This window comes from Callospermophilus lateralis, chromosome 10 (assembly GCF_048772815.1).
Source record: "Callospermophilus lateralis isolate mCalLat2 chromosome 10, mCalLat2.hap1, whole genome shotgun sequence".
Classification (NCBI taxonomy): Eukaryota; Metazoa; Chordata; class Mammalia; order Rodentia; family Sciuridae; genus Callospermophilus; species Callospermophilus lateralis.
In genome coordinates, this window is record NC_135314.1 from 93,338,078 (window position 1) to 93,355,264 (window position 17,187).

Consider the following 17,187-nt stretch of genomic DNA (forward strand, 5'->3'; position numbering starts at 1 on the left):
TGTCTCTTTTTCTTTTTTGTTTGCAATTAGGTATTTCTCTCCATTTTAACTTACAAGCTAGGAGTCCTTTAAATGTTAAGCAGGAAGGTAATTGAAAGGTCATTTGGCATTAACTGGGGTTCACACTGGGACCTGACTTGCTTCCTGGTGCTGCATGTAAGCCAGGATTCAAATTGTGGGACAGGGTTTTCCTGGACCAAAAGGTAATTATGTAACCCTTTTTCCTTTCTCAGCCCCATTGCTTTGACCCTCTGAAGTTAACATGTCCCTGAAAGACGAGCCAAGGGTAAATACCTCTGCACTGCAGAAAATCGCTGCCGACATGAGCAATTTGATAGAAAATCTGGACACTCGGGAACTCCACTTCGAGGGAGAGGAGGTGGAATACGATGTGTCTCCCATGGATCCCAGGACTCAGGAAGGTAAAGCCTGCGGATCTGAGGGAGAAGGGAGCCCGTCAGGGTTGGTTGGCAGAGCACAATTTGAAATAACCAGCGAATGATCTATCTTCCCGGCAGAGATCAGAACACAGGGCTGAGAATCATCTCTTAAGAGGCTTGCTTATTTTAGTGATTGATTCTCAAAAGGAGGCCATGCTACTGTCATCTGTTGGAATAACTTTGTTTGCTTTTATTTTTTTTAGGATATATCCCTTTTTCTGCTATCTATAACACTCAAGGCTTTAAGGAGCCTAATATACAGACGTATCTCTCTGGCTGTCCAATAAAAGCACAAGTTCTGGAGGTGGAGCGCTTCACATCTACGACAAGGGTCAGAGCACTTAAGAAGTTGCCTTTTTTTTTTTTTTAGTTTTTTTGTGCTAATTTTTGTTTCATTTTATTTTTAATTAATTAATTTGTTTTAATTTGCTATACAAGACAGCAGAGTGCATTTTGATTCATAGTACACAAATAGAGCACAATTCTCTGGTTGTACATAAAGTAGAGTCACACCACTCGAGTCTTCATACACGTGCCTAGGGTAATGATGTCCATCTTATTCCACCATCTTTCCTATGTTCATGCCCCCTCCCTCCCTTCCCGCTATCCAAAGTTCCTCTATTCTTCTGCTGCTCCACAGGAGCCGCCCTCCAACCCCTGCAAGAACTTGCCTTTTTGTTAATACATGTGGATTACTACGTTGACTTCCATTTTCCTTCCTCCCAACTATGACCCTATTCTTTAGGTTTTTGTTTGTCTTTTTGTTTGGACTGTTTCCAAATTCTCAAATCCTGAGATTTTGATTCCTTCTTATTTCATCTTTATTTGCATACTCCTTTCTCCCCTTTTTGGACAATAGTCTTTGTGGCATTGAAGGCAATTTATTAATTTAAATTGCAAGGTGCCTCTCTGAGCCTTCCTCTTTCCCCAGTTTTCTGTTTCATTTTAGACTTTTCAAGCATATCCATCATAACTAGAATACCAAGTACAAGTCAGGGAAAAGTTTAGTTTTCCTCATGCTTGTTTAGCAAGATACTGCTTTTTCTACTTGGCTTAAAAAAAAAAAAAAAAATCTGCCAGGTGCTGTGGCACATACCTGCAATCCCAGCAACTTGGGAGGCTGAAATAGGAGGCTTGCAAGTTCAAAGCCAGCCTCAGCAACTTAGTGAGACCCTGTCTCAAAAATAAAAAATAAAAGGTGGGGATGTGACTCAGTAGTTAAGCACCCCTGGGTTTAATCCTCAGTACCAAAACAAAACAAAACAACAAAAAACATGATTCAAGATTAGCCAGTGTTGTTACCCAAAAGCAATGCTGAGGTAATTCTACCTGCAGACTCTGCCTCTCTGTTTTTTAACTGAGGCCCCATCCTTTAGTCTTCATTCACATGTTTTCATTAAACAGTGACAAAGCTCTAGAGTAAAATGCCTTCACCAGGCCAACCTAAACCTGTACTCCTGCTCCCGTGCTCATCCCGAGTTTACACCCACCTGGTGTAGCACCTGAGGCTTTTCTTATGCTTTAGGTTCACATCTCCCTGATAAACTGTGGAGCATCTCTGTGATGACCTTTGCCTCTTATGTTAATTGCCTGCTTTTAGATTGAGATACAATAACGTGTAAGAGGTAAATGTACAGACTCTACAGCCAGACTGCAGGGTTAGTTACTGTCCTTGCTTTGTTATCTCAAAACAAGTCACTTAACCTCTCTCAATTTCCTCATCTGAATAATGGGTACCATAGTATTAGTAGGTTATAATAAAAATACACAGTATATTATCCAAGTATATACTGTATGCTTAGTACTGCAGCAACTGCTTCTACCCACCCTTCCTGAACACTGGTAGTGCCTCAGGGCAGTGGGGAATGGCATAGATGAAGGTAAACATTGCAGTGTGTTTCAGAAGGAGCAGGGAAGAAGACATGCTATACCTTTTTTTTTTTTAAAGGACAAATTTGTCTAAGGTGGTGCTCCTGGCATCCACCGCCTCCTGCTTTCCTCTCACCTTTACCAGTTACCTGTTCATTGCTTGTTCTTGTGGCCTGGACTCCTCCCCTCTCTCTCTCTCTCTCTCTCTCTCTCTCTCTCTCTCTCTGTTTTGTGCTCATGCGTGCACATATTCTGTGTGTGTGTGTATGTGTAAGGATTTGTAGGAGTGTGGTGTGATCCAGAGTATGTCTTGTGTAATTTATCATGTGGATCGTTAAGAGAATATTATTTCTGTGATCAATTGTTTCCAAAAAATATTTGCTTAAAGTACTTATGCAAAGTATGTAGGCTGAACTTAAGTATACTTCCATGTTACTAATTAATTAGCTATTTTTCATTGAGAGCTTTTGGAGTTTTTATTATCTAAAATACCAACCATTTTTGTTTATCACTGTAGGTGCCAAGTATCAATCTATACACTATTGAATTAACACATGGGGAATTTAAATGGCAAGTTAAGAGGAAGTTCAAGCACTTTCAAGAATTTCACAGAGAGCTGCTGAAGTACAAAGCCTTTATCCGAATTCCCATTCCTACCAGAAGGTAACCATTTCAGAATTCAGATGAAGTTATCCCAACACACAAATTGGATAGGAGTGTATTTCGTGTGTTTTCTATGTCATCTAGTCCTTTGTTGGTAGATATTTTCAATTAAATAAGCTCTTTTAAAAATAAGACATTTCATGAAATATGAGAGTTCAAAGAATTGTCTAATAATGTTTGCATTATGTGTGTGTTTTAGACACACGTTTAGAAGACAGAACGTCAGAGGGGAGGAGCCTCGAGAGATGCCGAGTTTGCCCCGTTCATCTGGAAACATGATTCGAGAAGAACAGTTCTTTGGTAGGAGGGTAAGTGCTTTCACTCTTTTGTTGATTTTATTGGGCTTTTTATTTTTTAATTTGTTCTTTTTAGATATACATGAGAGTAGAGTGTATCTTGACATATTATTCGTACATAGTCTTCTGTTGTTTTGAACATAGTTTTGCAGCACAGTAGAAAGGTGGCACTAATGAGAGGTGAGGGGGTCCAGCTGCAGTTTCTTTTACCTGCTGGCCTCTAGCCCTAGCAAGGTTGAGCTTCTCTGGAACCAGTTGGGCATCCCCATCCTCCCAAGCCATGGAGAGGGTGTATCAGCACTGAAGAGTGTCGGTAGCTATGCTGTGAAGAGCTGTCCTCCTCCTAGTACCTCCCTAAACGTGTTGTGAATTGAAGATTGAGTGTATCATATTGGGTTTTGAGATCTACTCTCTTAAAATCATTTATTTCCATACATTTGCTCCTATATGTTAGTTCATTTTAAATATTAAATATGGAAAGTTGCATTGCTGTGCTCTAGGTGGGGCAGTTAGCATTTAGGAGAGTAGGCTGAGCACAAACTCGCATGCTAGAATAGGAAACTCAAAGACAAGAGACATGTTTGCCACCCTGCTACGGTTTGGTACTGCAAGGGGTGGGGGACTTGTATTTTTTATTAGGATATTAATCGGTAATTTATTCATTTCTGTGCATTCTGTTTTATAATTTGAAAATTTTTATGCTTCAGAGGGAATATTTTATTTTTTCTTTTGTAGTTATCATCTTGTTTAAAATCTTTCTAGGGATCTAGACTAAATATTTTCCAAGATAACTTAGACATATAAAATTACATAATTTCTGGTTATTGTGTGCACATGTATGAGCCCAACTAAAAGTGATTATTCCTATTAACCCTCAGTGATTCAGCAAAAAGGTGCTGGCTTATGTGTCAAGGTCAATATACTTGATATATGTTACTCCAGTTCGCCAAGACTATAAACCTCTGCTTTCCCCATACACACACATTTTAACATATTTGAAAAATCAAGGTTAGAAAGTCTTTTTCTTTTGACATTTTCCTTCCTTTTTGCTTGAAAACTTTTTAAAAATTATGATGAATCTACCGGTAAATTAAATGCTGGAATTGAAAATACACAGGTGTTTTGGTAAAATCAACAAATGACTTGAAATTACCTACCATGAACAAATCCTCTTCTAATAGCTATGGAGGATTAAAAACATATACAGCTCAGGTCTTGTTAGCAATTTATAAAAGACCCATGCATGTGGAATATTAAATAGCAAGAAGAGATTTAAATAATAATTGAAGAAAAACTATAGAAATAATACCTTAATGCTATTCAGGGTTCCTTGCCCAGTGATAATATTAGCAAATATTTAAATAACTTACAGAGGTTAAGATGAAATGATGATTTTATCATTATCACTATTTAAATTTTTCTATGGCTATATTAATTCTTATCTAAAATATTTGCATTACAGAAACAACTAGAGGATTACCTGACAAAGATACTAAAAATGCCCATGTATAGAAATTATCATGCCACAGTAAGTACTCTTCAGTGATTTAAATTTTGAAGTAATTTCTAAAAGAGTAAATCGTGAGCTGAATTTTGGGTGATTTTTTTTTAACATAGTGCTTGCATCCATATTTACATTTTTCCTTGAATTAAAGAAAATTAATGAATACAAAATTGATTTGACAGCTGGGAGTCAGTTTATGGTGATAATGAAGCTATATTTAAAATATTGAATAGAACTTAATATGTCTCTAACAACAGACTTAAGTGAGCCTGAGTGCTACTGCAGACTGCATTATCTAGAAATCAGCCCTGTTCTCCCCTCAGGCTTCTTCTGCCAAAAGTCCTTTTGAGTTCCAGAGAAAAAACTTTAAGCAGTAAGTGATGAAAACAGCTAAGCAGAATTGAATACCCAAGACTTTCTGGAGCATATTTGGATGGCCATCTGATTGGCCTGTCTTTTCATGTGAAAGTGAGAAGCTTGAGAAAGCCAGGCTCTTCTTAAGGAAGAGCTCTCAAGAGAAGAGAAGAAGGTGGTGGGGATTGGAGGCACCCCAGAGATTGATCTTGGGAGCAGGGTCAATGCAAGGTGCAGAACATAAAGAGTAGTGCACTTGTGACTTGGCCTCTAGTTTAGTGAATACCATCACATAAATCCGTAAATGAAAGAGGGTATATTTAGGAGAGGAATAGAGAGCGCTTGGCTCTGCTGAGTTTCTCAGTAGTGGGAGGTGTCCTTTTGCTCCTGCCTGCATATTCCTAGGAAGCTGGTCCAAAGATGCGCACGCACATCTGCTTCCCTTACACATAGCTGGCCCAGAGCTGCTCATCTCCTACAGCAGTTCATGTAGGGATATTTGATGGACTTGAGGGAACTTCTATGTCTTCCTGGAGAAGCATTTTCTCCAGAAAGTCAGCAGTTTGGATTCCATCAGAGGATCTCCAGAACAGGGTGATAGAAGAGGTCAGGTTCTTTCTAGGATTTAGAATCATGTAAGGTTGAAATAACATCACAGGTAAGGGTACTCTGCTACTAAAAACATTGCCCTCTGTTGCAGTCTGTGAAATCAGATGTGCTGTTTTCTTTAATGCAGAATTGTTTAAATGTATACTAATACCTGTGTCAATAATCTTCCACTTCTCTTACTTTTCTGCTTGCCTGTGACTTTACTTGTACTATTTCTTATGGGTTTAGACAGTACTTGGTGAGTTCATTCTTTTCTTTCCATGTACATTATTACATTTTGGATTCTGATGTCGACTAAAAAATTTTTACATTTTTTAAGTGTTCATTTAAATTACTTTTCCAGTCATAAAAATCTTTTCAAAGTTAGTCCATATTGTGTTTAGATATCCCAGGGTGCCTTATAAATATTTCCTTTGGAGAAGAAAACCTACTTAGTAACTTGATAAATATATTATCCCCATCAGAAGTGAGGGGATCTCATCTTACTACTGTTATTCCCTCCAACAGCTGAATTCTCCAAAATGATTCAAGCATTAGATACAATTTGATATACATTAATTCTCCAACCTTATTTCCCTTTCATATTAAATTTAATCTGGTCTAAAGACTAGATTCCCAGGTCTCCACATTACATTCATAAAATTAGATTGGTATCTGTGTGTTTCCCTTGGTAATTATGAGAAATTTTAAAAAGCTCATCTGCAAAAAGCATACTACAAATCATTTTTATATATGCACATATAATAAGTTTGTACTTTAAGAGTACAAAATGAGCCTATATAAAGTTAATTCAGGTCCTTAATCTGATAGCATCATGGATCATAGATCAAGGAACTAAAAAGGATACATCCTCATTAACTCTGGAATGGTCCAGATCTACATTTGGAATCTATGCTTTTGGCAAATAATTTGGGTCATTCTTATCTGGAGAGTTTGAGAGCTAGACTAAAATGCTATGGCCAACTTTAAAATGTCTTGGTAAAGTTGAACTACTTTAAAAAGTGGAGAAAGATTATTGTGGGATTTGTGTAATAGGATTTACCAGAAAGAACTGTGTTTAGGCTTCAAAGCAGTGACTGTTCAGTTTTCTCAAATGGATTTTGAAATTAGATATGGAGAATTTTTTCTTTTTCCTTTTATTAAGTCATTGGTTGGGTAGGCACTCAGACAACTACCTCTTCCAGGATTATGAAGACTTTCTTTGTTTTTATTTCCTTTTTTCCTCCTTATAGTTGGGACAAACAGGACATCCCAGTGTTCTAGCTGATTCTGCATCACAGTTCCATCAGAGATTATTGGTAATTCAGTCAGTTTCCTGAATGTAAAGTGGGCGCACTTGTATTTTACTTTCTTACTTGACACAAATTTGTGACAGAAGTAGCGCTACATACCTGAGTTGTACAATAACAAGAACTCATGTAAGAATTCCTCTTGTGTTCTGAAACTGAGTCAGTGCCCACTAACTGGGCACTTTAAATAGTTACTGGAAAATGCTTATCTTCCAGGGAATTGAAAGGAAGAGGAATAAGGAACAATAAATTTATTTATTTTTCTTACCTAAGATTAAAATCTATGTATGGAACAAAATGCACTGTTTTCTAGAGAAGTCCCTAAACTGATAGGATCTTATCTTAATCCTAACTTGAAGTAAATCATTTCACTTCTGTAAATCAGATGCCTTATCTCCAACATGGATTGGAGATTAGTTGGTGATTAGTTTGAAATCTTACTTGGAACCTCCCACAGATCAATAGTATTGAGTTCACCTCCCTCCTTCATAGGATGAATAACTTTAACTTGAATGGAAGAATAGGTAGGGAATAAGATGCACACAGGATATCCATTTCAACAGAGAAGAGCTGTACTGAATCAAATGCCTGCATTTGCAGATTAAGGGAGGTGCTTTCTTTCTCCTGATGGAATCTCAGAAGGATGCAGACCTTAGTCCAGCCTTAGCATTCCTACGTTGATGAGATGTCTCCTTAGTACCCTGTACCTCTGTTAACTGTTTTATTTGGAAGACAGCCATCCCTGGAGTACCTGGGCCTCCCCTTTTCCATCACCAGAGGATTGCCTTTCCCAACCCTCTCATCTTCCTGTGTCTGAGAATTTCCCATTTGGCCACCACTTAAATTTTTGGCTACCTGAGGAATGGAAGGGGCCTCTGAAAGTCATCATCCCCTTATCCTTCAAAGATAGATGGAAAGGACAGGGTGATTGCCAGGTTATTTCTAGGGCCCGTGTTACCCTTAGGTTTGGTTGCTTGCCTCTTGGCACAAAAATTCCTGCAGCACATTTCTCTAACCTTTCAAGTATCCAATTGGTAAGTCACATTGGAATTTTCAACTTGAGACAACCTATTGCCAAGAACATTATTTAATTGAATTTTTCACAACTCCTTCTCCAAAACAAAAACAAAAAGATACCGATTGGTACTTTGCACAGTAAATCCCATGGAATATTGTTAGGTTCAAATGATCTTTAAATTCTTATACCTGAGAATCATATGCCCAAATGGAGAATGGAATTCTTATCACTGAAGATGCACTGAGAGGTTTGCACAACATAATCTTTGTAAAATTGCACATTTTGTTCATTTGGTTTCCCTAGAAATTGGTGATAACACATTTACTTTCAATTTGAAAAATCTTTATTTGACCATTATTGCCAATAGTTTTTTCTTTTCTCTATAATAGTGCTGATTTCTCTTTGAAATCTCCTTTTAGTCAAACTTTAATAAGCCGTTAAGATAAATTAAATTTCGTAGTAATGTACAATTAAAATTTTCTACATTATAATGCATATTTTTGTTTAGATGAAATTCCTCACATTTAGCAATTTCGTTGTGTTCTAAAGTTATGAATTATTTTCAGAGATTATTTCTGTTGTCAATTATTAAATGATAAGAGCTATGTAAATAAGAATATCTAGAAATTAGACAAGTGGTTTCCTTGATTTTTGTCTTTAGTTCTTATTCTTCCATTCAGTTCTAAGTGCATTAGTTAGTTTACACATCTATAGTAGTTTCTTCAAATATAAAATAGGATTGGCATCATCCTAGAGATAAAATGAGAAGTTATGTCTTAGGGTCTTAAAATATTTTGTATTCTATGGTTGACAGTCTGAATGTCATTTCTAATAACCACATAGGTTACTACTTTCCAATTAGAAAATATTTTCACAAATCAGATAAAAAATGTATGGTGCTGAATCACTGGGTTTTATATAAGAAATGAAATTTAAAGACTTTGGCTTTTAAAATTCTTATTTAAAAAGTATTATGTGAAGATATGTTTAACTTGGGATTTTAAAAAGTTATTTAAATGCTTTTAATTTGTCTTTACAACTTATGCATAGATTTATTGAATTTTCATTAAACTCTGAACATATTTTTCAGTTGTCATCTAATATCTGTATATTGTGAAAAAATCAATAACTAAATCTGATAGGTAAATCCTTTTTAATTTAAAAAATGTACTTTCTTCAAATAACCCAAGAAAAGAAAGAAATACAGACATTTAATTGAATCTCACAAGAATTTACCATTCTAAAATATTTGTAATTTTTTCTTATAAAATTAATATTAAGCATTTCCAAACAGATATAAACTATGTATTTCATTTGGTAAATCCCAGTTACAAACCTAGATCAAGTGGCACTTCCTGTGTGATATCACATTAGACAGGTGTGCTCTCCCCTCCCCCTATTCTGTAACTTTATAACTGCTTTCATGTGAAACCTGCCTGGTTCTTCCCACAGAACTTTGTTCCATGTCTAATCTCCCTTCTCTGTACTTCCTGATTGATGCTGGGAGAATATTTTTTTCTGTGGAAGCTGTTATTGGCATGGTTTAAGGACCACTGGCAGATCTAGACTTACTGTTGGCTGCTTAAAAAGAACAAATCTGCAAATTGGAAATATCACTATTTCTAACTTTGGTTGTTTCAAGGATTTCTGTAAAACCCCTGCACATGTTAAGCATGACATACTATCAATTTGGTTTTCACTCTCTGTGTCTATGTTTACATGTAGCTCTCACCCAGCTAGAATATGCAAAGTACTTAATTTGAGCAAGATAAAGGTTGAATGACATTTTGCTTTTGCAGTTTTTAGTTTTGAGGATGATGAATTTGGTCTCACTTGGTACCAGTTCTATCCTTTGCTAATTATGGATGTTAGACAATTTACCTAAACCAGGGGTTGGCTAACTAGAACCCATGGGCCAAATAGAACCCACTGCCTGTTTTTCTATGTTCTGTGAGCTAATAATAGAATTTTGTGTTTTAAGTGGTTGAAAAAATTTAAAGAATAAAACTTTGTGACATGTGAAGTTATATTTTATAATTACATAAAAAAGTTTTATTCAACACAGCCACACACATTTATTTATGCGTGGCTTATACCTGCTTTCCTACTACCATGGCAGAGTTGAGCAGTTTCAACAGAGACTTTATGGCCCTCAAAGCCCAAAATATTTACTGTCTGATTCTTTGCAAAAAAACTTTGCTTACCCCTGCTCATTTTTCTCTTCTGTGCAATGGGAAAATAGTAACTACCTTCAGAGGGGTTTGAGAAAACGTGTGAAAACTGCCAAAAACAATGCCAACACATAGTGAGTCTTCAGTACATGTTAGGTGTGGCTGTTGTGATTACAATATTTATAGGCTTTAATCTAGTAATTTCTACAATGAAGATGGTCCTCAAATTCTCTTCCTTTTTGACTCATCAAAAATAATTCTTCCTGTTAGGCCTGATGTTCCCCAACTTCTCTGCAACATGCCACGCCATGATTTCTTCTGACCCTTCTTCACCTCGTTCACTGAGGACAGCTGTGCATCCTATTGCTTTCCTGATCCTTCTGTTCTCTTCCCCTTCATCCCTCACTTCCTTCTGTTCCTGCATCTGCCCCACCTCACTGACTTCACACATTCTTTTGTTATTGTGTGCACCCTATGCCACAGAACCTTCTCCTCCAACAACAAAAATGAACACAGAGCAAAATTGGAAATGAAGTCCCTTTCCTTGGCCTTCTTGAGCATTTGGTCTTCACATCGTCCTTCATGGTTGTGTTTTAGCTATGTGCTTCTAATCAGTACTTTCCTAGGGCAATACCATCATTATCAATCTCTCTAGTCCATAGAGTGTACCAAACAGCATTTACACATAGCGGTACCCAATAATGTGTTTTTGTAAACATAAATGAATTGCTTTCCTTCCTTCCTTTCTCCCTTGCCATCTCTCCTTCTTTCTCCCTCCCCTGTTCTTTAACTTTCTAAAGTTTTTTTTTTTTTTTCCACTTCTTTCCAGACAGAATTCCTTGACATAAGCCAGCTGTCTTTCATCCGTGATTTGGGACCAAAGGGCCTGTGAGTTCCAGCATTGGATGTTTAGAGAGAAGTGTGAAAAGCTGATGTGCAGTGACATTCATTGTGGCAGCAGTGATGGAACGCCCCTGGATTTACCGCCAGCTTGTTTCCCCAGTAGACTAAGACCAACTGAGGGGACCTGCTGTACGAAGCAGAGCGTCTCCTTCAGTAGATGATGGTAGCAATGGCTCCACCATCTTCCTAATATGCTGATGGCTCAGCTTCCTCCTAACCCAGCATTGGGAGTGTTCCGTACCCACAGCAAGGGTGGTCTGTGGGAGAAGGCACTCAAACAGACAAACAAGGTCCTTTTCTAATCACTTCAGAAAGTTGACAGTCACTCATATTGATGGCTATTGAAAAATCATTATTCTCCTTCATAATATTAGCTCTTGGTCATATAAAGTGCTTAAGTTTTAATTCTGGTTAGGAGCCCTGTCAGTCATTGTTTCAAAATTGTTTTTGTGATTTAGACATTGTTATTGCTCCTCTTGTCACTTTTTTTTTTTTTTTTTTGGGTATTGAGAATCAAAGCCAGGGACTTGAGCATGCTAGGCAAGCGCTCTACCACTGAGCTACCTCCCAAGCCCCTCTTGTCACATCTTTCAAAATCAAGATATGACCAGCTTCCAAAACTAGTGGCTTTGCTCTACTTCTTTTGGCATGGCTCCGTTGCTGGAACTGTGAGTGGAGGGATGCAGAAGTGTGCTGGAATCCCAAGTCTCGGCAGCGGGACCAAGAAGAAATGCATGGAGTCTTTTTTAGGTTGTCATAGTGACTGGGGGGAACACATGGCCTTTAGAGCCAGGAGCCAGCATGCCTAAGCTTCTGCACTGTGCACAACAGAGCTGTGCAGCCCCACATGCCAAAAGAGGTGTATGTGACTGGGGTGCTTTCAAGACTAGCTGCTGGAGTACCCAGCCTTATCAGTGTGGCACTTAGCACACAGAGGGTAAAGGAGGAAAGAGTGGGGGAAAAATCATGTGAGAAATGAGACAATTTATTTAGTCCCAAGTTTGGAAGCTGAACAAGTCTGGTTTGAAGATGGTGGATTAATTTAATGTCTCTTTCAGAGAAGGTATGATCATGAAGAGATCTGGGGGACACAGAATACCGGGTTTGAATTGCTGTGGTCAGGGAAGAGCCTGCTACCGATGGTCAAAAAGGTAGGACTGAAGAGTTTTGTGTGTATGTTTATTTTTAAAAATTGGTGTCTGGGGAGTATTTATAGGCTGCCTTTAAAATATAAATCCTTTTAAAGTCATGGCAGAATGAATTTAATTATATTTTACAATTAGAATTCCAGCATCCATTTCAAAATCCTATCCAAAATTAGACCAATAAGCAGAGTATATAAATTTTATGCCTAAAATCCCAGTGGAGGGGCTGGGAGTGTAGTTCAGTGGTAGAGCATCATGTACCTGGCATGCCTGAGGCCCTGAGTTCAGTTGCCAGCACCCCAAAACATTTAATTAAAAGGCAAGAAAATCCAATTGATATAAGACTCCAAAACTGGTCAGCCAAAGAAGAGGTACAAATGGTCAAAATAAATATCTGAAAAGAAGCTCGGCCATCTCTAGTCCTTAGAGAAATGTACATCCAATCCACAATAAAATACAGTGACTATAATGAAAAAAGATGGATCATAACAAATGTCGATGAAGATGTAGAGAAATTGGGACCCTTAAACATGGCTGATGGAAATGTGAAACAGTGCGATACTTTGCAAAGTTCTTCATGTTGTTAAATGTAGAGTTACCATATGTCTATGTGCATATTCAAAATATCTACAAGTAATATGGGGACCTACCTCCAACCATATTTATTTAAAATAAAACCAACAGAAAACATCATTAAATTGGACTTTTACTTTCTGAGGTTTGAAAGGATGGAAAAAATTGCAAGGAAAGGATTACAAGGAAAGATACACTGAAGAAAGTAGAAACTTTTTTGTTATAAAAAACATTTTTACTAAAATAAAGAGGGAAATAATATACTGGCAAAAGAATTTGCTTTCAAATCAACTCTTTTGGATAAAGTTTCCCAGCCCACTGTGGTCCCATGCAGATTCCTTGTGACCACTTACTGGCAGTTCTGTGCTTTGGTATAACAGGTGCTATATGGTCAGTGGCTATATGGTCACCATAACGTTGCATGCTTGGGCTTTAAGAACTGATGATTCTTTGTCCCCAAGCTCTGGGCTCCAGAACCCTCCTGCCTGTGTGCGAGTGAACTGTAAGTGCAAGCAGCTCCCTCGATTGCTCCTGACTCCTATCAGTTCCCCACCCTCAGTTGAGATGATTGTCTGCTGCCCTATGCTGTCTTCCAGAGCTGCTGGGCAGGCTCAGAGCCCGATTGCCCATGATAAATTGCATGACAACACACCTTGCAGGCTCCCTTCCTGGCTGGTCTGCCTGTCCTACCCTACTGGTGCTTCCTGGTGCCACCTCCCTAATAAGCTACTCTATACATATCCTTAGAGCTCACTTCTCAGGCAAACCAACCTAAGGCAACTACTTAAGGCCTTGGTCAGCTTCATGCAGTCACTTATGGAGGGCCTCGTGTATACCAGGTTGTGTTCTAGCTACTATGGAAACAAGGTGCCACCCTCATGGGGCTTTGTGGGAGGGGAAAGTAGGCAGTGATAACGTCAATGAGCCAAGTAAGTGATTTAAATTTAGTTGGCCATAGAGATGATGGGATAGTGAGGGATTTGGGGATTAGAATGGGTGACTTTAACTGCTAGAGTCAAGGAAAGGCTCCTGAGGAGTTGAATTTGAGTTATGACCTTTATGAGAAGCAGCAGCCACCAGATAGGGAGGGATTTTGTTATTTATAAGAAATGTGGGTGCCCCCCCTCCTTTTTTTAACTTTAGATTAAATCATGTTTCAACCAGGACAATCTAAAAAAGATATGATCCTCCCTGGAATGAAATGTGTCATCATTTTAAATTGTGTAAATCTTTCTGTGAAGATTAAAGCCTTGGTTCCATATTAATATTTCCTGAGCCATATTCGAGGGATTTAAAATATCAGACATCATATATGGATGATAAAGAGTAGCTGACAAAATTAGTTTGAAAAGTTTCTCACAGTAGAAGTCTATTGTATTGGTGTCTAAAGCAGGGGAGTTACTTTTAAAGGTGACATTCATTTTTAACTTTTTAATTATTTTCTTATGTATCCACAGAAAGCATTTGGGATCACTTTTTTTTTTTTTTTTGTACCAGATATTCAACTCGGAGGTTCTTAACCACTGAGCCACATCCCAAGCCTCCCTTTTTTAAATATATATTTTATGTAGAGGCAGGGTCTCACTGAGTTGCTTAGAGACTCCCAAATTGCTGAGGCTGGCTTTGAACTCATGATCCTCCTGCCTCAGCCTCCCAAGCCTTTGGGATTATAGGTGTGTACCACTGTGCCTGGCTGGATCACTTTCTTAATTATTCTATAGCAACAAACCAAAATAAAGCAAACAAGGCAGTTAAAATTTCAATCAGATCTCAAAATGACCATATCTCAGGGACAAGAAAATAAAAAAAAAAAAAAAAAACAAGAGCAACAGAGAAAGCATTTTTCCCCCCACAGTATGAAACATCTTATCATAGAGCTCATTTATTGAGCAAATTCTTTGTACCTTATAGTAGATTCCATATTAAATTTCTCATCTCAAATTATGTCTCAAGAGATGTATAGATGTTAAATGAATTTAGCATTTACACTGGTAGACTGTAAACTATACCAAGAATTAATATTTTAGACAGTGACAATATTTAAATGGTCTTATTCATTCTCTGGGAACTGATCATGCGACCACTATTTAGTTAGGATGGTTGCCTTCCCTGAAGACTTCTTGATGCACATTCTTCTATTAAAGAAAAAAAAATCTATTGACAAGAAAGAAAGGAAAAAGGAAGAAAGGAAGGAAGGAAGGAAGAGAAATCAGAGGAGTTTCAATGAAGAACATAATTAAGAACTCTAAATAAAGGCAATTTACCCCATCTGATGACCGTTGAGAATAACTCATCATTGTCAAAACAGAAACCACTGGCATTCAGTTTTCAAAATCCAGCTGTCAGTGCTCCACAGTTCCATATCTCCAGGCTGCCTCAATTTGGAGGAGCAGGGAAGGAACTGCTTATACAGGATGCCACTCACCCACTGGAGTTGAGCAGGGCCCTGGCAAAACACAGCCATCTCATTTCTGTTGTTAAACAGGGCTGTGTCTGTGCAGGGTCTCTGTGAATTAGAGAAAACAGTCCCATTCCTGCAGGAAGATACAGCCTGCACCAGCACCTCTAAGCAGGGCACACCCACACAGTGGCACCTGGTGACCTGTGCCTGCAGATGTGTTTTGCAGCCCTGACCCTGGTGGTTATGCCACAGGCTTGTGCCCTTGAGAGACTTTCTCAGATTTGTTTTTGATTGTTAAAGGCTGGAGCTTGTGGCATCTGGATGTGGACCACCCCACGGTCATGCCACACTGCTGTCCCTGGTGGGAAGTTCTGGCTGGAGCTGGCTCTGATGTTGATTAGATACCCTTGACTTTCAGGCAGGCAAAGACACAAGTCTGGGACATTTGATGTTCTCAGATCATCAGCTGTGGCTTCTAAAGCCTGTGACTCCTTCCTGGTCGGCCACATAGCATGCCAGTGCCAGGCAGCTGGGCCTGTGTCACGTGTCTGCACTCTAGGTTGCATCACAAGCCAAACACAAGGAGAAGCTTTCACAAATATGCACGCTCTGTCTACTCTCTTAGCCTTAACCAGATTTTATCAACAGGCAGCTACGTGTCTGGACTCAGTCCTTCCAGAATCCCTGAGTCACCTTCGATATCAGGGCTTTGGCGTTTACATTTCTTCTAACATATATAATGGCTGCATTTGCTGAAAATCGTTCTGGAGAATATGACCCTTAAGTTGTTTGGTTGTCTTATGTTAGGTTCCCCAGGGAGAAACACTCAAAGTTTGGGTGAGACTCCTTTATTTTTTTTAGTTTATTGATTCAACAGGAAAAACCAGGAAGCTCAGATCCACTTTCGTGTGCCATCTCTCTGCTATATGAGCCGACCTCCCTCAATGTGGCTTTTGCCTGTTTTCCCCACTCTTTCTTTACACGTGGCTGCCTCTTCCCTCTGCATCGGGGTGGGGTGCACCTGGACCCTCTTTGGGATGTTACTGTTGGGACCCTTCCAGGCCTCAAGCAGACACCAGCTCTTCACAGCCAGGCAGAAGACTCCTCCTCTTGGAACTCATCCCTTTTGCTTCTCCCTTCTAGTCCCTGTCCCATTTGGCTTAGAATGATCACAGTTTGTAGCCCCCATGAGCCTAGTAAGGTCCTCGGAGAACACTCGTCCATTTCTTGATTTATCTTGGTGCTGTTTCCCCATCTACCTTTATTCTCAGCTTAACCCTTTACTTTTCCATTGTGAAGCTGTTCAATATATATTGAATTGAATGGAAATACTTTTGAGAAATGTTCCATGGAGTAATAAATTTAGCAAAATTTACTACGAAGCTAATTCACTAATTAACAAATAAGTGTGATAGCTTACACTTAAAAAAAAGTTTTACTTTATGAATTAGTAGAGTCTCATCTATAGTTTTTTTAGAGTACCTAAAAAACTACATTTTTATCTACAGTTTTTAGAGTATCTTATATTTAAGACTCGTCATAATAATTTATGCTTTTTGTTTCAGTCATTCGACACAATTTTGAAGTTCTTGTTCCTTTCATACAGGTGGTTAATAGTGAAAGACTCCTTCCTGCTGTATATGAAGCCAGACAGCGGAGCTATTGCCTTCGTCCTGCTGGTAGATAAAGAATTCAGAATCAAGGTGGGGAAGAAAGAGACAGAAACAAAATATGGACTTCGAATTGATAATCTTTCAAGGTAGAAAGTTCAAAAATTTTAAAAAAATTAAAAAAAATTTAAAAACTCTCAAAGCCAAATTTTTCTCTCAAGAAAATGTAAAAAATAAAAAATTTAGAAAATGTGTTATTTAGAACTCATCCTCAATGTGAAGTAAATGAAATGATTTTTTCTTCATATGAACTTTATTAAATTTTTTATTTCTTCTAATTAG

The 17,187-nt window shown here is 38.2% G+C and overlaps 1 protein-coding gene across 2 annotated transcripts in view; it reads left to right on the forward strand.

The window, feature by feature from the left end:
* The first annotated feature begins 262 nt into the window (after positions 1-262).
* Pld1 (phospholipase D1) overlaps positions 263-17,187 on the forward strand; it is a 117,355-nt gene continuing 100,430 nt past the window's right edge. For both annotated transcript variants that reach the window (XM_076866955.2, XM_076866957.2), the window contains exons 1-8: positions 263-422; positions 644-771; positions 2,827-2,972; positions 3,172-3,280; positions 4,731-4,796; positions 11,043-11,101; positions 12,175-12,267; positions 16,842-16,994. In XM_076866955.2, coding sequence (XP_076723070.2) covers positions 263-422; positions 644-771; positions 2,827-2,972; positions 3,172-3,280; positions 4,731-4,796; positions 11,043-11,101; positions 12,175-12,267; positions 16,842-16,994 — 914 coding nt within the window. The remainder of the gene's footprint in view (positions 423-643; positions 772-2,826; positions 2,973-3,171; positions 3,281-4,730; positions 4,797-11,042; positions 11,102-12,174; positions 12,268-16,841; positions 16,995-17,187) is intronic.